At 39.1% G+C, this 19,425-nt stretch overlaps 3 protein-coding genes across 10 annotated transcripts in view; all 3 read right to left on the bottom strand.

The window, feature by feature from the left end:
- Positions 1–485: 485 nt before the first annotated feature.
- dhfr (dihydrofolate reductase) lies at positions 486–6,334 on the bottom strand. Of its 2 annotated transcripts, XM_040155844.1 has the most exons (6): positions 6,115–6,334; positions 5,870–5,919; positions 3,148–3,253; positions 1,743–1,866; positions 1,215–1,330; positions 486–731 (listed from the first exon to the last, which is right to left on the bottom strand). In XM_040155844.1, exons 1-6 carry the CDS (start codon positions 6,204–6,206, stop codon positions 650–652), a joined length of 570 nt encoding a protein of 189 aa, XP_040011778.1. In that variant the 5' UTR covers positions 6,207–6,334; the 3' UTR covers positions 486–649. The 2 variants fall into 2 exon arrangements, with proteins under 2 accessions (XP_040011778.1, XP_040011779.1); XM_040155845.1 differs by lacking the exons at positions 5,870–5,919; positions 6,115–6,334 and adding an exon at positions 4,672–4,748.
- A 403-nt stretch (positions 6,335–6,737) lies between these two features.
- Positions 6,738–15,701, bottom strand: gtf2h2 (general transcription factor IIH, polypeptide 2). Of its 6 annotated transcripts, none has more exons than XM_040155837.1 (15): positions 15,423–15,701; positions 14,753–14,857; positions 13,416–13,493; positions 12,932–12,968; positions 12,406–12,492; positions 12,267–12,317; positions 11,231–11,285; positions 10,712–10,817; positions 10,537–10,627; positions 10,149–10,344; positions 8,715–8,778; positions 8,501–8,604; positions 8,174–8,276; positions 8,056–8,095; positions 6,738–7,251 (listed from the first exon to the last, which is right to left on the bottom strand). In XM_040155837.1, exons 2-15 carry the CDS (start codon positions 14,806–14,808, stop codon positions 7,141–7,143), a joined length of 1,179 nt encoding a protein of 392 aa, XP_040011771.1. In that variant the 5' UTR covers positions 14,809–14,857; positions 15,423–15,701; the 3' UTR covers positions 6,738–7,140. The 6 variants fall into 6 exon arrangements, with proteins under 6 accessions (XP_040011771.1, XP_040011776.1, XP_040011775.1 ...); XM_040155842.1 differs by having other exon boundaries at positions 14,753–14,853; XM_040155841.1 differs by having other exon boundaries at positions 15,402–15,434.
- Positions 15,702–16,723: 1,022 nt separating this feature from the next.
- Positions 16,724–19,425, bottom strand: part of oclnb (occludin b) — a 14,846-nt gene continuing 12,144 nt past the window's right edge. For both annotated transcript variants that reach the window (XM_040154305.1, XM_040154303.1), the window contains exons 6-9: positions 19,053–19,157; positions 18,642–18,813; positions 17,736–17,777; positions 16,724–17,612 (exon numbers count right to left, since the gene is read on the bottom strand). In XM_040154305.1, coding sequence (XP_040010239.1) covers positions 17,514–17,612; positions 17,736–17,777; positions 18,642–18,813; positions 19,053–19,157 — 418 coding nt within the window. In that variant the 3' untranslated portion in view covers positions 16,724–17,513. The remainder of the gene's footprint in view (positions 17,613–17,735; positions 17,778–18,641; positions 18,814–19,052; positions 19,158–19,425) is intronic.

Below are 19,425 nucleotides of genomic sequence, written 5' to 3'. Positions count from 1 at the left end.
GCTAACCATTTCCTCTTTGTCATGGCCTCTCAAAGTCCGGACGAATGGCAAGTCAATCCAGACAAAGCATGTACATCGTGTTATGAATACAACATGTTATGAAGTGTAACAATTCAAAATATAGAACAACATTGTTGCCATGTGGCAAACACTTGCTGCCTGAAAGCACCTTAAAGACAATAGCCCCTCAGCTCCATAGCTGCTCCAAATGTCCACAGTTAAAGGCAGGGTGAAAAGCTTGATGTCATTGCCTCCTCTAAGCAGCATCTTATTGCCTCCCCAATCTCTCTCCAACAATACTGTGTCTTTTTGCTAGTTGTTTTTCACTAAGCGTGATGAATAAAACGAAGACAGAGGGTGATGAAGAGGAAGATTATATATATATACAAACAAACACACACACACATATATATATGTGTATATATTTGTGTGTATATGTGTATATATGTATATATAAAAAAATATAAAAAATTAAACAGTAGGAATAACAGAAATCAGTGTTTATTTCAAGTCAGAGAAAACAACTACAACCTGGTATAACACCACCCAGCTGTACAAATAACATTAAAAAAAAATAAAAGTACAGCATTTACATTGTTCTGTTGCCCATTTAGAAAATCACAATTGTTTTTCTCTTTCTTTCCCCTCTTTATTGCTCTATGCTCTCATAGACTTCAAATCTATACTGGATACCACTCTCTTCCTGCAGCTCTTGTGGCACTTCTGGAAACCTGTGGGAGAAACAAGCCTTACTGTACATTTCATCTGGCATACATATAAATGTTTTAAGAGCAGTCTTGGTGTGTAATTCACAATTCAAAAGAACTTAATAATTTCAGCAGCCAAGAGCTGTATTACCCAGATACACCTAGAGGGAAGGTACTGGAAAAAAAACTTTTGGTTTTAGTATCATCATTTTTGTGACTTGTTTTGCTCCTGAAAAGCTGCTGATCAAATGTAAGCTAAACATCAGCTTTAAAAAAACGATTCCAGTTTATTATAACTTGGTTTGTTTCCAACCTGTCTGATCGCCTGACTGCTGGAATTTCTTGACCTATTTAATGTCACTGTGCTCCAAGATTTCTGCAATCAACTTTATAATCACAATATTATCATAACCGAAAGAAATTACGGTCAAAACTACCAAATAACAATCAAGTTGTAATAAGCCTAAATGACCCACAAAATGGGCTAAACATGTGTACTGATCTTACTCTGGCAGTAGACAATATTTGTCTGGACTGATTTCAGGGAAGAACGTGTCACACTCAAACTGCTTCATGATTCGTGTGACGAAAAGTCTCCTGGTCCCCGGGATCTCCATCAACTCCTGGTAGCCCAAAGCAACCAAAAGAATAATCACAAAGAGAAGAAGTGTGTGTATATGCAGAAGTGTGTGTAGTCTCATTTCATCCTGAAGTGGTTCACCCTGACCTTAACTGATAGCTCCAACCAGTATGACAGTAAAATTAAACATTCGATATTATTTCGATATTTTTTAGTTGCTAATTTGTCAGACACATAAGAATCAAACCTACTCTTCATTGGTTAGTTGAAAATTGCCAATTTCTGCAGCAGTTTTCCACCAAAAATAATTTTAAAAAATTGAAAATTAAAGACTGAACATTTTAAGCATTTGTGACACATAAGTTAAATTCCTCAAACTTTCATTAAATTTTTACAGATTGTACAACATCCCATAACTTGTGAGCAGTGGTCACCCTGGGTGTTCCATGGAGTACCTTGTAGAGAGAGCTGCCCCCTATAACCCAGACCTGGTCAGCCTGGTCTGCCAGCTCTGTGTCGATGAGCCTAAGAGCTGAGCTGAAGTCTCCCACTAGGTGGTGTGCTCCTGCAGGGGGCTCTCTGGAGGAACATTGGCAGTTATGAGCTCACTGTTAAAACTGAGCAATACCTGATGCAAAATAACTTTTCACTTTAGGCCCTGAAGGCCCTGCATAAAAGGCTCCTGAGCAGTGGGACATCCTGCTAAATGGCCATCATGTTATTTATTGACTTAAAAGGTTCAGTTCATCTAAATTACTAAAAAACATTATCTTCCTTATCTCTAATGGTATCGATTCATGCAGATAATTTTGGCTTTATTTGTCCAGGTTTGAAATATCTGTCCTTGAGATTTTTGCCTACACCCCAACAAAATGGCGGTAAAAAAAATTTAGTCTTTAGTCAGTCTCTCTCAATGCCAGCTTATTTGTTACGGCAGTGACACCATTTTTTCACTGCGGTCAGACACTCTGCTGTCAATAATTTGATTTGCCTGTATAACAATTATCAAAGGAAGGCGGGGTGAAGGTGTTCAATTATGGGGGGAGGAGCACGGCTATTGATAACACTCTCAAACTAAAACTATAGCCCAGTCCAGATTTTTGTAGTTTGAATTTTACAAGCTACATTTCTTATAAGATGTTGTCTCTCTTAAAAAAATATAAACGTTATACCAAAATTCATAACAGGTACAGACTTGAAATAACACCAAATTAATCTCTAAACTCAGCACTAAAAGTTAAAAAATTTAATATAATAATTAATGAACAGTAGCTCAATACTCTGCAATCAACCCTGTCTCCTAGAAATTGTTTATATAAAACTAACGCAATTGTGACCAGATAACGTTTTCTGTTCTACATAATGAAGACATGATGTTAATTTACATATTTTGCAAGTTGAAAATATGTTGATACTGAACATATCAGTAAAATGGTTACAAATAAAATATTTGTTTTCTGTCAAAATATCTGATCTTCCATTACAATATCCACTTGGAGTGACTCCATCATTATTAAACTGTTTTATGGTTCTGTTTATACTCTCACAGAACACGGTTAAGGTTTGGGAAAGATCCTGGTCTGTTTTAACACTGAAAAAGTTCAGTGACTTCAGACACAACCTTTTTATTTCCATTTTACCAAAATCAGAATCTTTTTGCTAACCGTAACCATAGCTTTTGTTGCCTAAACCACAGACAGGACTGTGGATTCGATCCCTGCTTTGTACACCCACCATCAACCCCAACCATCACCAACATGAACGTTAATTTTGAAGAGACAGGGTTGCTGCAATAGAAGTTAAAAATAGAATCTGAAAAGACTGAGCAACAACTCAGAAACAAATATGCGTGACACATACTTGTACTCCCTGCTGAGGACGATGTTGATCCTGTTGTTCAAAGGTCTGTTCTTCTCTGGAATGGAAAACCATGTCTTCCTACCCATGATCACCACATTCTGCTTGCCTACAGGACAGTATGGTATAATACACACAAACACAAACACACACACCACATATATACATACATTTATATCTATCTATCTATCTATCTATAAATAACTGAAACCAATATATGTTTGATTTTGACAAAACTAGTTTATTTTTTTAATTTATTTTTATTTCGTAATGATCCTTCTTTATTTACATTGTGTTTCTGTAAAAAAAAAAAGTATCAACCGATATATCTTTCAGATTTTTACACCCTCAAATATTGAAAATTGCATTAGCCTTTTAAAAAAAACTATCGGCTGGGCTCAAGAATTTAATTCAATTCAATTTTATTTAAATAGTGCTGAATCACAAGAGGTTCATCTTAGTGCATTTAGGTTTGTCAGATGAACCCACTGCGACTCTACTCCAACTGCTTGAGAAAGAGGAGTCTGCCACTATCGTTATGATGGACCTTGTCCTTCCCTCTAGCAGGTTCCACTGTGTCTCTGCAGGTCTGTTTGACAAGAGCCACACCACTCCCACCTTGGCAGTGTTTGCAGCAGTGATCACAACTGGCTATGGGAGCTTCGACTTCCTCACGGCTAGGAGACATCCACTTGTGAGGTGATTTTATGGAGTGTTCGAAACTACGGCCTTCTGCCTGTCTCTATTCATGTGCCCAACTGCTATGTTAATAGTCACCAGTTTTAAGAAATCATTATCTCTACCTTCGTGCTATCATATCACAAGGATGGCTTGAAAGTTTGTGTTAGGCTGTGAGACCTCTGACTGGGTGGTTCCTCCAGTGGCCTGGCCATATTTTCACCCTATCAGCTGCTGGGTCCTGAATTGCTTTATGTATTGACTTGAGCAGGGAGCTAAAGAGAACATTACATCCCTAACAACATTTTACAATCTGTGTTTACCAGTAGTAAAGCCCATTACAGGGCGAAGCACTTACAAAATAGATGTTACTCAGTTCTATTACCTGTGTAGCCATTTAACTGTAGGCCGACAGCAGAGCGACAGCCGGGCTGGCATGCTAGCGCCTAATTGGGCGGTGAGGTTCATAGATCTGTCTCAGGGTGCCAAGGTGGACCCTCCATCGGGTAAATCAACAGCAATGCCTGTTAGAGTTGTTGGTGCTAGTTTACACCATGAGCTCACCTTGTAAGTTCCTAAAACTTCCGCTATAATGACAATAAAGTTAACTCAACCTTGTTTTCTTTTTTTATAGGCGATGTAAACCCTTTAGGTGTTTTTTGTACTGACTAAATTTGTTTGCCTGTTCAGTTTTTCATATTCTGTAGCTTCTCTATTCTAGTCCATTCTTTTCTCCTCTCAGACTCTTGTGTTAATATGCCTGTATACTGAAAAATCGAACTTTGACCTCTGAACCAGTGGAAGATGTCTTTAATTTTAATCAACCCGAAACAGGTGAACTTTATTTACCTTTCGCAGATGAAGTCGCTGTCATCTTTCGGAAATGTTGAATTCGTTACTATAAAAGAAGAACATTTAATTCAATTCAATTTTATTTAAATAGTGCTGAATCACAAGAGGTTCATCTTAGTGCATTTAGGTTTGTCAGATGAACCCACTGCGACTCTACTCCAACTGCTTGAGAAAGAGGAGTCTGCCACTATCGTTATGATGGACCTTGTCCTTCCCTCTAGCAGGTTCCACTGTGTCTCTGCAGGTCTGTTTGACAAGAGCCACACCACTCCCACCTTGGCAGTGTTTGCAGCAGTGATCACAACTGGCTATGGGAGCTTCGACTTCCTCACGGCTAGGAGACATCCACTTGTGAGGTGATTTTATGGAGTGTTCGAAACTACGGCCTTCTGCCTGTCTCTATTCATGTGCCCAACTGCTATGTTAATAGTCACCAGTTTTAAGGAAATCATTATCTCTACCTTCGTGCTATCATATCACAAGGATAGCTTGAAAGTTTGTGTTAGGCTGTGAGACCTCTGACTGGGTGGTTCCTCAGTGGCCTGGCCATATTTTCACCCTATCAGCTGCTGGGTCCTGAATTGCTTTATGTATTGACTTGAGCAGGGAGCTAAGAGAACGTTACATCCCTAACAACATTTACAATCTGTGTTTACCAGTAGTAAAGCCCATTACAGGGCGAAGCACTTACAAAATAGATGTTACTCCAGTTCTATGAGTACCTGTGTAGCCATTTAACTGTAGGCCGACAGCAGAGCGACAGCCGGGCTAGCATGCTAGCGCCTAATTGGGCGGTGAGTTCATAGATCTGTCTCAGGGTGCCAAGGTGGACCCTCCATCGGGTAAATCAACAGCAATGCCTGTTAGAGTTGTTGGTGCTAGTTTACACCATGAGCTCACCTTGTAAGTTCCTAAAAACTTCCGCTATAATGACAATAAAGTTAACTCAACCTTGTTTTCTTTTTTTTATAGGCGATGTAAACCCTTTAGGTGTTTTTTTTGTACTGACTAAATTTGTTTGCCTGTTCCAGTTTTTCATATTCTGTAGCTTCTCTATTCTAGTCCATTCTTTTTCTCCTCTCAGACTCTTGTGTTAATATGCCTGTATACTGAAAAATCGAACTTTGACCTCTGAACCAGTGGAAGATGTGTCTTTAATTTTAATCAACCCCGAAACAAGGTGAACTTTATTTACCTTTCGCAGATGAAGTCGCTGTCATCTTTCGGAAATGTTTGAATTCGTTACTATAAAAAGAAGAACATTTAATTCAATTGTAGGGAAAGATGGGTCACTACTGCTGGTACCGCGAGCTTCCATGCCTCATGCTTTGTTGTGTAAACAACAATGCTAACCTCTACTTCGAGTCAAAATGGTATTGAAGCTTTGATTCAAGGTTTTATTATTTCTACATTGACAAACCGTCTACCGACGCTACTTACTTGAGTCTAACAGGATGCCAGGGCAGGTTTCCATTCTTCCCAATACCCAGGTCGGGACACACCGCCACAATACCGTTAACAATGCGGGACATTGTAACACTTAACTATGCTATGTTTCGTTGGCTGCGTTTCAGCACCTAAGTTTCCCGCCAGCAGATGTTACAGAAGCGTTGACAAATCCCCTCTTCTTCTCCTCCCACTTTCTTCCGGTTTTACGGCAGCTGAGTCGTGACGTTACATCACTGCCATCTTATGGACGTAAATAACTCCTTCAATAACTTTTAATTTTCTGTGCATTTTGTTCCAACACGAAAAGCTAAATGCAATTTCAAAGCCTTCTCCACATTTCCATGAATAACATTCTGGTTGGGAAATTGTGAGTCTTTTATTTATTTGGTCCTAAAATATCCTCAATGTGAATTTTGCTGTTAAAATATCCATATTCCTAGAAAAATACCAGGCAGAATCTCAGTGTTCTCAATGGTAGCTACAGCCCCGTGTCTAACCCTAAATTTAGCATAGCAAATACAAGAGCTGAGATTTTAAAGAAGAAAATCTTGGTTATAGGATGAAGGCCTGTTATTATACAGCAAAAGTTTTAGTGGCTAAAGAACTTTAACAAGTACAAAAAAATCAGTTTTATTGTACCTACCATGTCACAATCAGAACTGTGGTACAAAACTGTGTATCAAGAATGTACAAGAAACATTTCTGACAAAGTTCTCAGAGCAGACAGGAGCTTTGGCCTTACTCAGCACCATCTTTAGCCAGAATATAGCTCTCTCCACCTTCAAGTGATTATCCAATATTTTGTGCCATTCTTCAACACCTTTAAATACGACCATTTGGATGGTCCAAAGCCAGCCTGTGTGCATCATATCTGTCCTATCAAAGGCACTGACTGATAGGATGGATATGATGAGCTAGCATGGTCACAATGTATGGATAAACCCCATACATTATGACTACTATATACATGGCCACTGAGTTTGTTTCAGTCTCTGTCTGACAGTCAGCCTCTCAGTTTCAGGGGGCGATCTGACTGTGAATACAGCAGGGGCAGCAGTGGAGCGAATCATGGATGAAGAGATCACACTCCGAACAGAACACACTGTGACATGATGTACAGGTGAATATCTAGAAACACACAGACAGAGACAGCAGATAAATAAAGGTGGTTAGAGGGATTGGAGTTGCCTATGCTGCACTTCCATATAGTTGGGGGACTCCTAAGACAGACTCAAAAAAAGAATTGTCAAAATTGAACCAGCAGAAGCCAAGGCAACCTGACTTTTAGTCTAGAGTATGGGTCAAGCTACAAAGACAATGGATCCTGCAGTTCTTATAATGCAACTTGATGATGTCTCTTTATTAAACCTCCCCTGCATACTAAATGTGGCAGGGGAGGTTTCCCCCATGAGCAAGTGAAGAGGATCAGGAAGTCCAGGTAACCAAGGCGATAAGGCATAGACCGTGAACCGCAATATCCACGAATCATATCTACCCAGGGACCTTCATGTCGTTCCCCATTTCTCTCTTCCTTTATTTCCTGTCAAAGATTTAGATCACGCTAATTTGTACTCCTATTTGTGAGATTGTTTTCCTCCTAAAAACAAATATGTGGATATCCTGTGTGTATTTTTTATCAAATCCTAATTCAAGTTTTTCAAATTATCTGAGCTATACCTGAGTACCCCTGAAGAGGTACACCCTTGTACACCAGTACATCACCATCTTCTCAGACATGACGAAGCTCTTTCAGAGTTACAGAGGATATTTGAACTGATTAACTGTTTTTTACAAGATAAATAGTACTTTCTTTGACAAGTAAACTGAATTTCATGTGTAAAATTGGGGGAGTGCCCCTTTAAAGGAAAAAAGTATGTTCTGCATCTGAAAGACCCCTTCAGATCCAGGCATACACTCAGGTACTGTACTTACACTTTTATCCTTTAGCTCCCCTTGACAAGCTTGACAGAACCTGAAACCAAATCACAACAGGTTTAGATACACAGCAGCACAGTATCTGTTTATGAGTGTGTGAGTGCATCAGAGCCACCTGTCTCCTTGGAGATCCTCCACAGGGCTCTCTACAAAGGCCTCGAGAGGGAAGAGATGGTGGAAGGATCTGGCGAGATGGGGGGCTGACACCAAAATCAAACCTTGGAAACATCACACGCACGCGCGCACACACGCACAAACACGCACACACACACAGACAAACCAGTCAAAGCTATGTAACTTATATTGGTTGAGCGCATAGTACTTTTAAAGCAGTGAGAATAATATCTATATAATAATACTTTTTAGAAAACCACAGGAAGAATATTCAAATTTCATCTATAATTACACTGACACACAGACTGATCCCTCCCGTCAGACATACCACAGACTTTACACTCCACAGGAAGGTCTGTGTACTTGGCGTGGCACTGCGGACAGAAGTATCCTCCCAGAGACAGACCTGGACCACTGCTGCTGTCCAGATGACTTGGAGACACAAAACAAGAGCAGCACATTACAAAGACAATTCAATCTAGTAGACACTGGCTGCTTACTGTCCTAGCCACAAGGTTTAACTCACACCATTTTCTACTTACGACATGCTGAATGAAGGCTTGGCATCCTGGTCAGTCAGAGCAGCGATAGTGTGCTGAGGAAAACCTGAGCAAACAGAGGATTCAAACCAAGTGGGTCTGAGAGAAAATTTTCAGTAGATGCTTTTATAGTCATTTATAATCTTTATATTTTGATCAAGAATGTTTCGGGTATTCAAAAGTGCTTTGCTGCAAACCTTAGAATTTTCCAAAGGAATTATCTCAAATTCTAACCAATTCTAGCTCCCAGGAAAAAAAAGGTTCATGTCTCCAGACTTAAAGTATAAGGTTGAAGTTATTCTATATTCCACTCATTGTCAGTAAACCCCATGAAAAGCAAACAGTGTGTTATGCTCTCGCAATACTGTCTGACTTCCCCACCCTAACTGGGCGCCAAGTCCATTGTTTCCTACTGAAGACGTATCAAGACTAGGTAAAAACCTAGTACAGGGCTGGACCGCCCTTTGTCTGTTTGCTTCTCTCCTACTCTCTGTGTTCACATGTACAGTAATTTAATACAGCTGAATTCTCAATAAAGCTGTTCTCATTTACATGTTTTTCGAACAAGTATGAAATTGTGACCGAAACATGGCCCATTAGGACCCCATGTTAACCTGCAGTCACTTCCAAGCCATTTCCATTTCCAAGCTAAAATCCTGATTTTATAACTGTGACATCATCTGACAAAAATCACCATATACATAACTTAAAGACAACGGCTGTGCTGTGGTTTCAACTATATTTACTTGTAAAAGGATCACTCAGAGAGAAAGTTAGAAGCTCATTCACGTCTATGTCAGCTGCTATGTGGTCAATAGAATGAGATGAATAGAGGCGTCCCTGCGGAGCGGCAATATTGGCAACTCTCTTCTACAGGTTCTAAAGGTTTGTCCAAAATGTTGATTTGTTTCTAGGTGCTTTTGTGAAGAATAGTCATTAAAGGGGTGTAAAAAGTCAGTAAATCTAGCGACAAAGGTGCTAAGTTTGCAACACTGCTTGTAAACACCCCCGTGATGACGCAAGAAAAACTGTTTGCGGCAATTCATTTTGAAACCGCAACGACCAATGGTGTAACTTTGGCACTTATTCAGTCCGTCAGTCAGTCAGTCAGTCAGTCAGTCACTCAATCATTCAATCACTCACTCACGTTTATAGAGCTGGCACCGCCGTTGCAGTCCAGCTAGGCACTGTACTTTTAAACAAACATTAGTCAAATGGGGAAAACTTGCATTTGTTGGGGACTATTTTCAGTGGTGCATTAATCTATATTTAGTGGCTTGAATGAGTATCTGAAGCAGTAGGAAGGTGTGTGTTCTGTTAGAGTTGCTGTTTCTAACACTTGGTGTCTGGTAGCTCTGATGTGTTTCATGTTTCCAGTTAGTATAGAAACAGAAAATGATTCTTTACCAAAGATGGAGATCACATCTGTATACTGACCCATGCGTATTAAAGAGCATTCAGATGAGGAGCTGGCTGGAGGGGGTTTGACATGCATCATCAGAAGCTCTTTGAAGTGACTTTCATCCAGGATAACGTGGTACATGCCACCCGTCTCCTTGGTTAAAACCGTACACACCCGGACCTCTGCTGACAGGCCGATTACTGACACCCGCACCTTCAGAGAAATCAGGGTCTGACAGGGGAGGAACACAGTTACACATGGAAGATTCTTATTGGAGCAGGAGAACAGAAATTTGGAGAGAGAGTTACATTTAGTTATATGCCAGATAAATAAACCTAGCAATAAACATAGCAGCTGAACTGCTAATCAACTAGAAGGTGGACACTAATGACTGTGCACCCCTAGGTAAGGATGTGACTTCACCTTGATCAGCTCATATATGTTGGCCGGGTCACATGTGGTGAGGCTACTGAGGATTATCAGGATCTCCCGGCTCGTATGTCCAGGCATGTGCCTTCACACAAAGACAAGCCTGAGCTGAGTGACATTCAGTAATATTACAGAAGCCAGTCTAAAACATAAACACTGAAGAACATACTTGAGGGACTGTATGGCCAGGTTTAGAGAGTTGTACAGAGAAGGCTCTCCTACACACACAGTGTCCACTGCTTTCTTCAGAGCAGTAATGTGTTTCTTTGGATTTCCTGATGGTGAAACAAGACAACACAGTATATTAAATCTGCCCGGGGTAACTTCACAAACTGGAGTCTGTAGCCAAAGGTAAAAAAGTTTGAACAGATGACGGAGGAAAAAAAACTTAACCCCAAAGAATGTGGCTTTCTCTGAACAGAGTGATGCTGACTGCCGTTTAAAAAGATGCACACACATGGTTCATCTATGGCATCTCTGTTGCGGTAACTACTGGTTTAAATGAGAAATGCTAACATTGATAACAAATGCCCTTGTAGTTTAAAAAGATAAAGCAAAAACATTTTCACCATTATGTAAAAGGAGCTCAACAAGAAAAAAATAAATGCTGAAGTTCAAATAACAAGGACTCCTTTAAGCATTACACTGAGGGGTGGAGTCTAACACCAGCAGTTTATGTGACCCTCACCTGTCAGGTCAGTCAACTTCTCAGCCCTTTTATTCTTTGTGGTGATAATGCCCACCTGAAGACACATAACATATGTTGTTAGGTCACATAACAGCCACTGGCAGCTTACTGAAGTAGTAACAGTATGAGATAAGAGTGATTATTGGTTTAATTTAGTAATCTTACTAGAATATCTGCATTTCCTGAAGAAAATGCATGTGATTGCTGAATCTGCTGCTGTTGCTTCTGGTGATTGATGTGTACACTAATCAAAGTTCTGTAAATTGTCAAAACATTGTATTGCATTTTCAAAGCAAGTACAAGGACCATAGTAGTATTTTAATGACAATATTTAGGGCAAAGATAAATGTTGAAGGTCAAAATATTAAACGCAGGATTGATCATTACTGCCATGCTTCTTTATGTCGTGTACATGCTTATGGAGAACTTGTGTACCAAGTTTCATTTAATTGAAAAACGAGAATTGTAGAAATATCATGTTAAGTTGTGCAATGTGGCTCTATATCCAACATTCCTAAAGTTGGATGCAGTCAAATTCTATATTAAAAGAGTTATGGCCCATTAAGTGAATCAGGCCATGCCTTCAAAATTTTGATTTCAGTGGTTTTTTTACCCCATGTAGTATTCAGGGAGCAGACACAATAACATTAGAACCTGTAAAATTTAATTCAGTCAAATTAGGGCAACAATTAATGATTATTTGTCATTACTGATTGATCTATGTCTTAACACTTAGTCAACAAAATGTCAAAAATAATGGTAAATTCTCCCCACAAGTTAAGAGAGGTCAGATATATGTCTTCAGATTGCATATGTTGTCCAACCATTAGTCCATACTAGGAACCCTACAATTACTGTGTACTTATGATGGTGCTACCCTTCATTACTTGTATCTTTATACAAGAATATAACTTGTTCTCCAAAAAAACTCAGCTGAACCTGTTGTGTTGAAACAAGAGCTGAAGGGATTGAAATGTAAAGTATCAATACAGTTCAGTGTAAAACATGCTCACAACTCATGACTGTACAAACATACCTGACTGATGGGGTTTTGGTCGAAATACTCGTCGACAAAAGCTTCCATCAGCTGCAGGAGAAAGGAGAAGGTGCTTTACAGCTAATTATACTATATGGCTGCTGCGCTACAGTGTGAGGGGCTCTGCTACAGAATTTACCTTTAGAGTAGAGGTGAGGCGGTTTGGTTTCAAGTCCTGGTCTTCCATACTTCTTGAACAGTCAATCACCACATAGAGGTGACGCATCTAGAGCACAGGACATCCTTTAACATCTTGAAGGTTTTAGTAAAGATACAGGTTTAAACAGGAGATTTTATTTTCCTAATAACAATGTATCCCAATACAGCACTTAATGTTATGCTAACGCTGGGTGCCATTACCACCAACCTACTGCTATTCATGACTTGTACATTAGATTAACACTTATACTGTAAAACAACAGATAAAAATCAGTTCTGTGCTTTCTATTTTTTGCCTGATGATGATGATATTAGTCTCCAATCTATCAACTGTGTAATACTCAACGTTAAACAAAAGTGTAAGTGTGTATTTTAGTTTTTACAAATATGTAAAAGTAATGTTGCCCAGCATGTTGACATGAGATCTAAGAGACCTTGGGGCTTAGAACCATACAGATAATGAGTGAAGCATATGGTTCAGTAGGAAGGACGAAGAACTCACTCACCATCCCAAGCCTCACTTGTTCATGGCTCTCTATCACCCTGAGATAAATAAAGCAGCAGATTAGTTTGCTGTAAAAACAACCTTTTGGAGAATTAACAGATTTCCCCTTGGGATTGACCAGAGTTTTGATTTAACAATAAATGATGCAGCCAGGGAAAATGTTCACAGACAATATAGTAGTACATGCATTAGTCTTAGAAGGTAGAGCATGAGAATCAAAAGGCATTTACTTCATGGATTCAAAAGTGCGATACAGATTATGTTAAGGTGCATCAGTTATAACTCAGAGAACAGGTATCATTTACATCATAGCAAAGAAGAAGTGCTTAAAAATAGAATTCCAGCACTATGTGTCTGGAAGCGTAAGAATAACAAGTAATTATTAATTCCGTCATTCTCATGTGTCTTTGTACTTATTAGACAAGAGACACGCACACACGCACACGCACACGCACACACACACACACACACACACACACACACACCTTTTCCTTTTGGACTGGAACAGGATCTCTTCCACTGTGGCTTTGAGTGAGCCAGATTCGTCCTCCTTCAGCACCTCCCTGTAGGAAAATACATACAGTACACAGTCACTGAGCACTTTATTAGGAACACCTTTACACCTGCTTATTCATGCAAGTGTCCAATCAGCCAATCATGTGGCAACAGTGCAATGCATAAAATCCTGCAGATACAGGTCAAGAGCTTCAGTTAATTTTCATATCAAACATCAGAATGGGGAAAAAATGTGATTTCAGTGTCTTTGACTGTGGCATGATTGTTGGTACTAGTTTGAGTATTTCTGAAACTGCTGATCTCCTGGGATTTTCACACACAATAGTTTCTAGATTTCACTCAGAAAGGTGTGAAAACAAAACACATTCAGTGAGTGGAAGTCCTGAGGATGGAAACACCTTGTTGATGAGAGAGGTCAGAGGAGAATGATCAGCTTGGTTGTAGCTGACAGAAAGGCTACGGTAACTCTGACAATCACTCTTTACAACTGTGGTGAGAAGAGAAGCATCTCAGAATGAACAAGTCCAACCTTGAGAATGAGTGACTACAACAACAGAAAACTACACCAGGTTTCACTCCTGTCAGCCAAGAACAGAAATCCCAGGCTGCAGTGGGCACAGTCTCACCAAAACTGGACAGTTGAAGACTGGAAAAATGTAGTCTGGTCTGATGAATCTGGATTTCTGCTGAGGCAGCAGATGGTGGGGTCAGGATCTGGCATCAACAGCATGAATCCATGGACCCAACCTGCCTTGTGTCAACAGTCCAGGCGGTGGTGTGATGGTGTGGGGGATGTTTTCTTGGCACACTTTGGGCCTCTCAATAAAATCAGTCATGGTTTAAATGCCACAGCCTACCTGAGTATTGTTGCTGACCATGTGCATCTTCTAATGGCTGCTTCCAGCATGATTTTGCTCCAAATCACAAAGAAAAATTTGTCTCAAACTGGTTTCATGAACATGACAATGAGTTCAGTGAACGTTAGTGGCCTCCCTAGTCACAAGATATGAATCCAACAGAGCACCTTTGGGACATGGTAGAACGGGAGATCGGCAGCATGAATGTGCAGCTGACAAATCTGCAGAAATGATGTGATGCAGTCGTTTCAACATGGAGCAGAATATCAAAGAAATGTTTCCAACATTGTGTGGAATCCAGGCCACATAGAACTGAGGCAGTTGCAAGAGCAAAGGAAGGCTCTACCTAGTATTAGTATGGTGTTCCTACCGCTTGGTGACTGTATGCCACAATGTTGCATCAAATGACAATATCTCCAGTTGAAAATCTCATAGTTTAACAGTCTTACCATGTCCTCTCATAGCCTCCTTCCCAGCGTTTGGCTCTCTCTGGTTCTTCGTCCATCGTTTCTCCAAGCCAGAAATTTAACAAACGATAACAGCCAAAGACCTGCCTGGGAAACATGTTTCACATTAGTACACAACTCTTTGGTGCAGGGTGTGAGTTTCCATTCGTGGCCAAGGAATCGCAAGAAACGCACCTAACTCTGATTTTAATAATACACATCTAAAAAAGGTTTGTGCATAATTGTATAATACTTTTTATTACATGACACCAATGATTCAGAAAAGACTGTGCTCTACAAAGTAGGCAGTAAAGAAAAATAAACAACGCATTATTCAGTTGCAAGTATACTGAATAGAATTTGGCATAACCCTGTGTCAAAACATATTCTCGAGGTGAATAAACAGTACAAGTCTGCGCCAAATTATTTGCTCACCTTATAGATAATCAATAACCTTATCTACATCTCGTTATTACAAATTAAACACATGATTACCCTTTACATCAGCTAACTAGCAAACAATTCTGTTAGCGGGCGTTGTTGGGGGTTGTTCAAGTAATTCAAGGTACTAACGTGAACTAACTTATGATACGTAACATCTAGCTGATTAATATCTAGTTACTGTGTATGATACAACCAACTATCTACCTACGCTTGATAGAGACAACTGTACCTTCAATAGTGGTGGTGCAACTGAGTTCTCTTCCGGAAGGAAACGTGCTCTCCAGAGGAAAGCATCCGCTCTGTTTTACCATTAGATTTTGTCTACTACTACAACATCAGCGCAATTACCATGACAAGTCTTGTTTCACCTTTCAGTGGAACCTACTTTAAATTTTTTTAAACACATTAATACAGCGCGCTCATTAATTACTAATATTTTATTTTACTGAAAGCTTGACAGGGACAAGGGACCTGGCGGCAGACAACAAGGCGGACCTCCGCAGTTGACAGGAAATCACGGGACATCAGCAGCGGAACTTGGTCTTCTTTTTGTCCTTTTTTTCCATGAAGTAGCACACTGATTTTAAAATATATATGAAGTTTATTAATTAGAAATACATCTTAAAAGTCAATTGACTCTCTTAAAGGTTTCTACAATATTTTGAATTAAGTTTACCATTAGTAGAGATTTTAGAAATGGACCAATATAAAAGTAACTCAATAAGTCTTTAAAAAGTCGCCAGTTCTTTAAAATGTTTTTTATATTGTTTAAAGGTGCTATATAAAAGATTTTGCTATTGCTACATAGCCAACATTAGCATTGGCAGCTGTTTACTTACCAGTTTAGAGGAGATGTTGCCAGTTCAGCATCAAACTTCATTCCTTTACTCACCAAGAGCTGTCTCCAGCGGTGTAAGGCAACGCCAATTTTAACTCTTGTTTTGCTTCTATTTCTATCACTTCTTTTTTTGTACTGAGGTTAGCATGCTAAACAGCTAGCCCCGGCCCATCCCGTCTTTACTTTGCAATAGTGACCCCAGGGGGTTGATTCTAACCTCTTGTCTTGTAAAAGCAACGATGGCTGAAGCTCTTGGCAAGTGACCATTATCACTACCACCCGCTGATAGCAAGAAATTAATTTCAGTAGCAGAGAAAACTTATATAAAGCACCTTAAATTAAATGTATTTATTAAACAATGTGAAAGGCTATGTCTAACTGGAAGACCCTGTGCTACTGATGAAAGACAGTGACCCTTAGCACCTTTATTGCATCCGCTGTCGTCAAAATCAAAATTAACCCATGGTCGACCATGTTTTTTGCATCTTGGTAATCCTGGAAAGCTTACATCACTTATTTCTTCAAAACATACCTTATACAAATAGATATAGCGTTATGATTTCACACCTAAATATACACGTTGCATACATCAGTTCAGAGAAACAGGCCGATGTGCATGATTTCTGTTAATGGAAAATGGGAGAAATAAAAATATATTGACAAAGTGATAGGAATTGTTGGAGTGAGGCAAGAATTGTTTATTGATTTTTGGATAAAGAAAATGAGAACTGAAATTTAGTACAGTAAAATACAAATGTCAGACAAATGTTGATGGCACACCTAAATGAAAAGGTGCCATTGTTAATCAGTTATTTACACTCGGGCGTTTCCTTTTAATATATACCATGGAAAAGGTCTACAATAAGAAATTACAATCTCAAGGACAGGGATGTTCCATCATTTAAAGAAAACAGCACAAAAAATATACAGAATAGCTTATTACACAACAATTTAAATTGTTTCTAAAGACTAAAAATGAACATTATTTACAAGGAATGGTTGGTGACTTAATGATGTCAAACAAATTCATTTGTCTTACCTTTGCCTTCTAAAACCGTCAAACATGATTTTAAAAAAGTTAGAAAATAAGCACAGTAACTGCTTCACTCAGTACCATCACTAGTACTGAAACAAAAGCATCTCATATCAAATTTCTCATTTTGTAACTTCAGTAGAGAAACTAAAAATATTATATTATATTACATAAACATTTTATACACCTGAATTGTTCTTTGCAAATAGTTCTTCATGAAACCTAGAGAGGTCTAAGAATTGATCAAATACAATAGTAGAAAAAAAATTATTTCCTTCACCTGCTCGCCTCTGGATAAAACCTCAGTCTATTGGCTTGATATAGGCTTGATATAGATATAACATAAACCTATAGTAATCACGTAGGTTTGTGATAATCTCAAACACAGTGGGGTGGAAAATTGCAGATTTGTCACTTTCCCTGTACGAAGGGGTCTCAGAGGAGAAGTTTCAAGGTCGGCGGTCATATTCACTGATCTTCCTTTTGATGTGCGACAATTTGGACCTGAGATATTTACACCTTTTCTTCTTAATCTGGTAGTCTGGGGACTGCAGAGGACAGAAAATAATTCAAACAATTCGATTTTATTCACAATACTTTTTTGCTATTTTCAGAGGACTGTATTTTACTGTAAAGAACAACACAGTTGGAAATCACTGTATAGACCTTACCTTTTTGAGATTCTTCAGACTGGTGTATTCATTGATGGCATCCTGAGATTAGAAAGATAGAGGTTAATGATCTAAAGTGACCACTCAGAGGAAATCAACATTCCAGATTCACACACAATTTGTTTCATGGTTAACCAAAGTTTCTCAGCCTTTTCTGACTCTTGACCCGATTTTTTTGTCCAAATATTCAAATTACTCAGAGGTGTCTGGCTATGGCATACATTTATGCCACTTTACTTTAACTTTAACTACTGTTAAATGACTATGAATCACACACATATCAACATACCAATCTTATAAATCTCCTGCAAAACCTTTAGCATATTATGCAACACCTATACATGGTCCCCAAGCCTAGCATGATAAACACGGATGGACAGAATGACTCATGGATAGAGTACATTATTAATCCCAAAGAGAAAATGCAGTGTTGAAGCAGCCATTTCACATAAATTCCAAAAACAATGGGATAGGTAAATAATAAACAATGCATTTAAAGGCTATAACCTATAAAGTGACTACATAGAATAATAAAGTATAAATATAAATAATATAAAAAAATAGAGACCAAAGATAGACTAAGATAGACAAGATAAACTCAATGTAATGCTCTCCTTAACTTTATCCCAACCACAAAAATCAAAGGAACGCAATATGTCCATGGTAGATGGTTATCGACAGTTAAAAGGTTAAAAAGTACAAAAAAACCCCCAAAACTTAGTACCAAGGGCATATGGATCACTTTCCCATCTACGTTCTCATTACCTGGCCACTTTCTCATCTTTATCTAAACCTAATTCTTTTCATAATGATAACCACACATCGTAGACAAGTCCTTTGAAGAAGGGTGGGCTTGCCATCATCACTTCACAGAGACAAAACTCAAACTGTCACTGCCACACTCACCAGGAACTGTGGACTGCCCTCAGGGTGTCGGTGTAGCTCTCTGTCTAGGTATGCCAGGTCTTGGTTTATGCTGTCCAGCTCAGCCTGCAGGCTCTTGTACTCCTGGTGATCCCGGTCAAACTCCCGTTTGTAGCTCAGACGTTCTTGCTCATCCACAATGGAAGGAAAGAAACTGCAGAGACAAGAACGGAATGAAATTAACCTAGACCATTTATTATGTGCCAGCTAGCCATTTCTAATAATAACCTCTTTTAGATACATACATTTGGCAGTGCACACAAGATGGATGTATGGTCTAGAAAAACATATTAATCCCAGTCAAACACTGTAGTTCAACGTTACTAGAAAAACAGCTTAATATCTTTCTCATAATCATTACTATCAATGTCTATCAGATCCCTTCACACTCACACACTGAAGTCCTCCTCCTCCAGGTCATCTCCAGACTCTGCACCAGTGTCATAGTCCTTCAGCCATGGCTTCAGGCCTCCCACAGAGCTGCTGATGTCCGAGTCTCTGTGAATGGAATTATTGATTTATACTTTTTTTTTTTTTTTAAGAAGCCTTGTTAAGTACCTTACTTTAAAGCCTTCATTGACCCACTCCTGGGCCCCCTGCAGTTCACCTACAGAGCCCCAGGTCTGTATATACAGTTCATGCAGAAAGCATTCAGACCCTTAACTTTTTTCACATTTTGTTATGTCGGAGCCTTATGCTAAAATCATTTAAATTGATTTTTTCACTCATCATCTATACTCAATACCCCATAACTAGAAAGTACAGA

This window comes from Xiphias gladius, chromosome 19 (genome assembly GCF_016859285.1).
Source record: "Xiphias gladius isolate SHS-SW01 ecotype Sanya breed wild chromosome 19, ASM1685928v1, whole genome shotgun sequence".
In the NCBI taxonomy this organism is placed as follows: domain Eukaryota; kingdom Metazoa; phylum Chordata; class Actinopteri; order Istiophoriformes; family Xiphiidae; genus Xiphias; species Xiphias gladius.
The sequence above is the reverse complement of the archived record's forward strand: the minus strand, read 5'-3'. Positions and strand labels throughout refer to the sequence as shown.

Bases quoted from the DNA above. Each gene is read 5' to 3' on its own strand.
- gtf2h2 (XM_040155837.1), bottom strand. From the start codon at position 14,808: ATGGACGAAGAACCAGAGAGAGCCAAACGCTGGGAAGGAGGCTATGAG. The intron at 10,818-11,230 runs GTGAGGGTCACA...TTTCACCATCAG, and splicing joins GAAGTTGACTGACCTGACAG to GAAATCCAAAGAAACACATT. The intron at 7,252-8,055 runs GTAAGTACAGTA...GTGTGTTTCTAG, and splicing joins GGGAGCTAAAGGATAAAAGT to ATATTCACCTGTACATCATG.
- dhfr (XM_040155844.1), bottom strand. From the start codon at position 6,206: ATGTCCCGCATTGTTAACGGTATTGTGGCGGTGTGTCCCGACCTGGGT. The intron at 3,254-5,869 runs GTAAATAAAGTT...ACTGTCCTGTAG, and splicing joins AGCGACTTCATCTGCGAAAG to GCAAGCAGAATGTGGTGATC. The intron at 1,867-3,147 runs GTATGTGTCACG...ATGTTCCTCCAG, and splicing joins GTCCTCAGCAGGGAGTACAA to AGAGCCCCCTGCAGGAGCAC.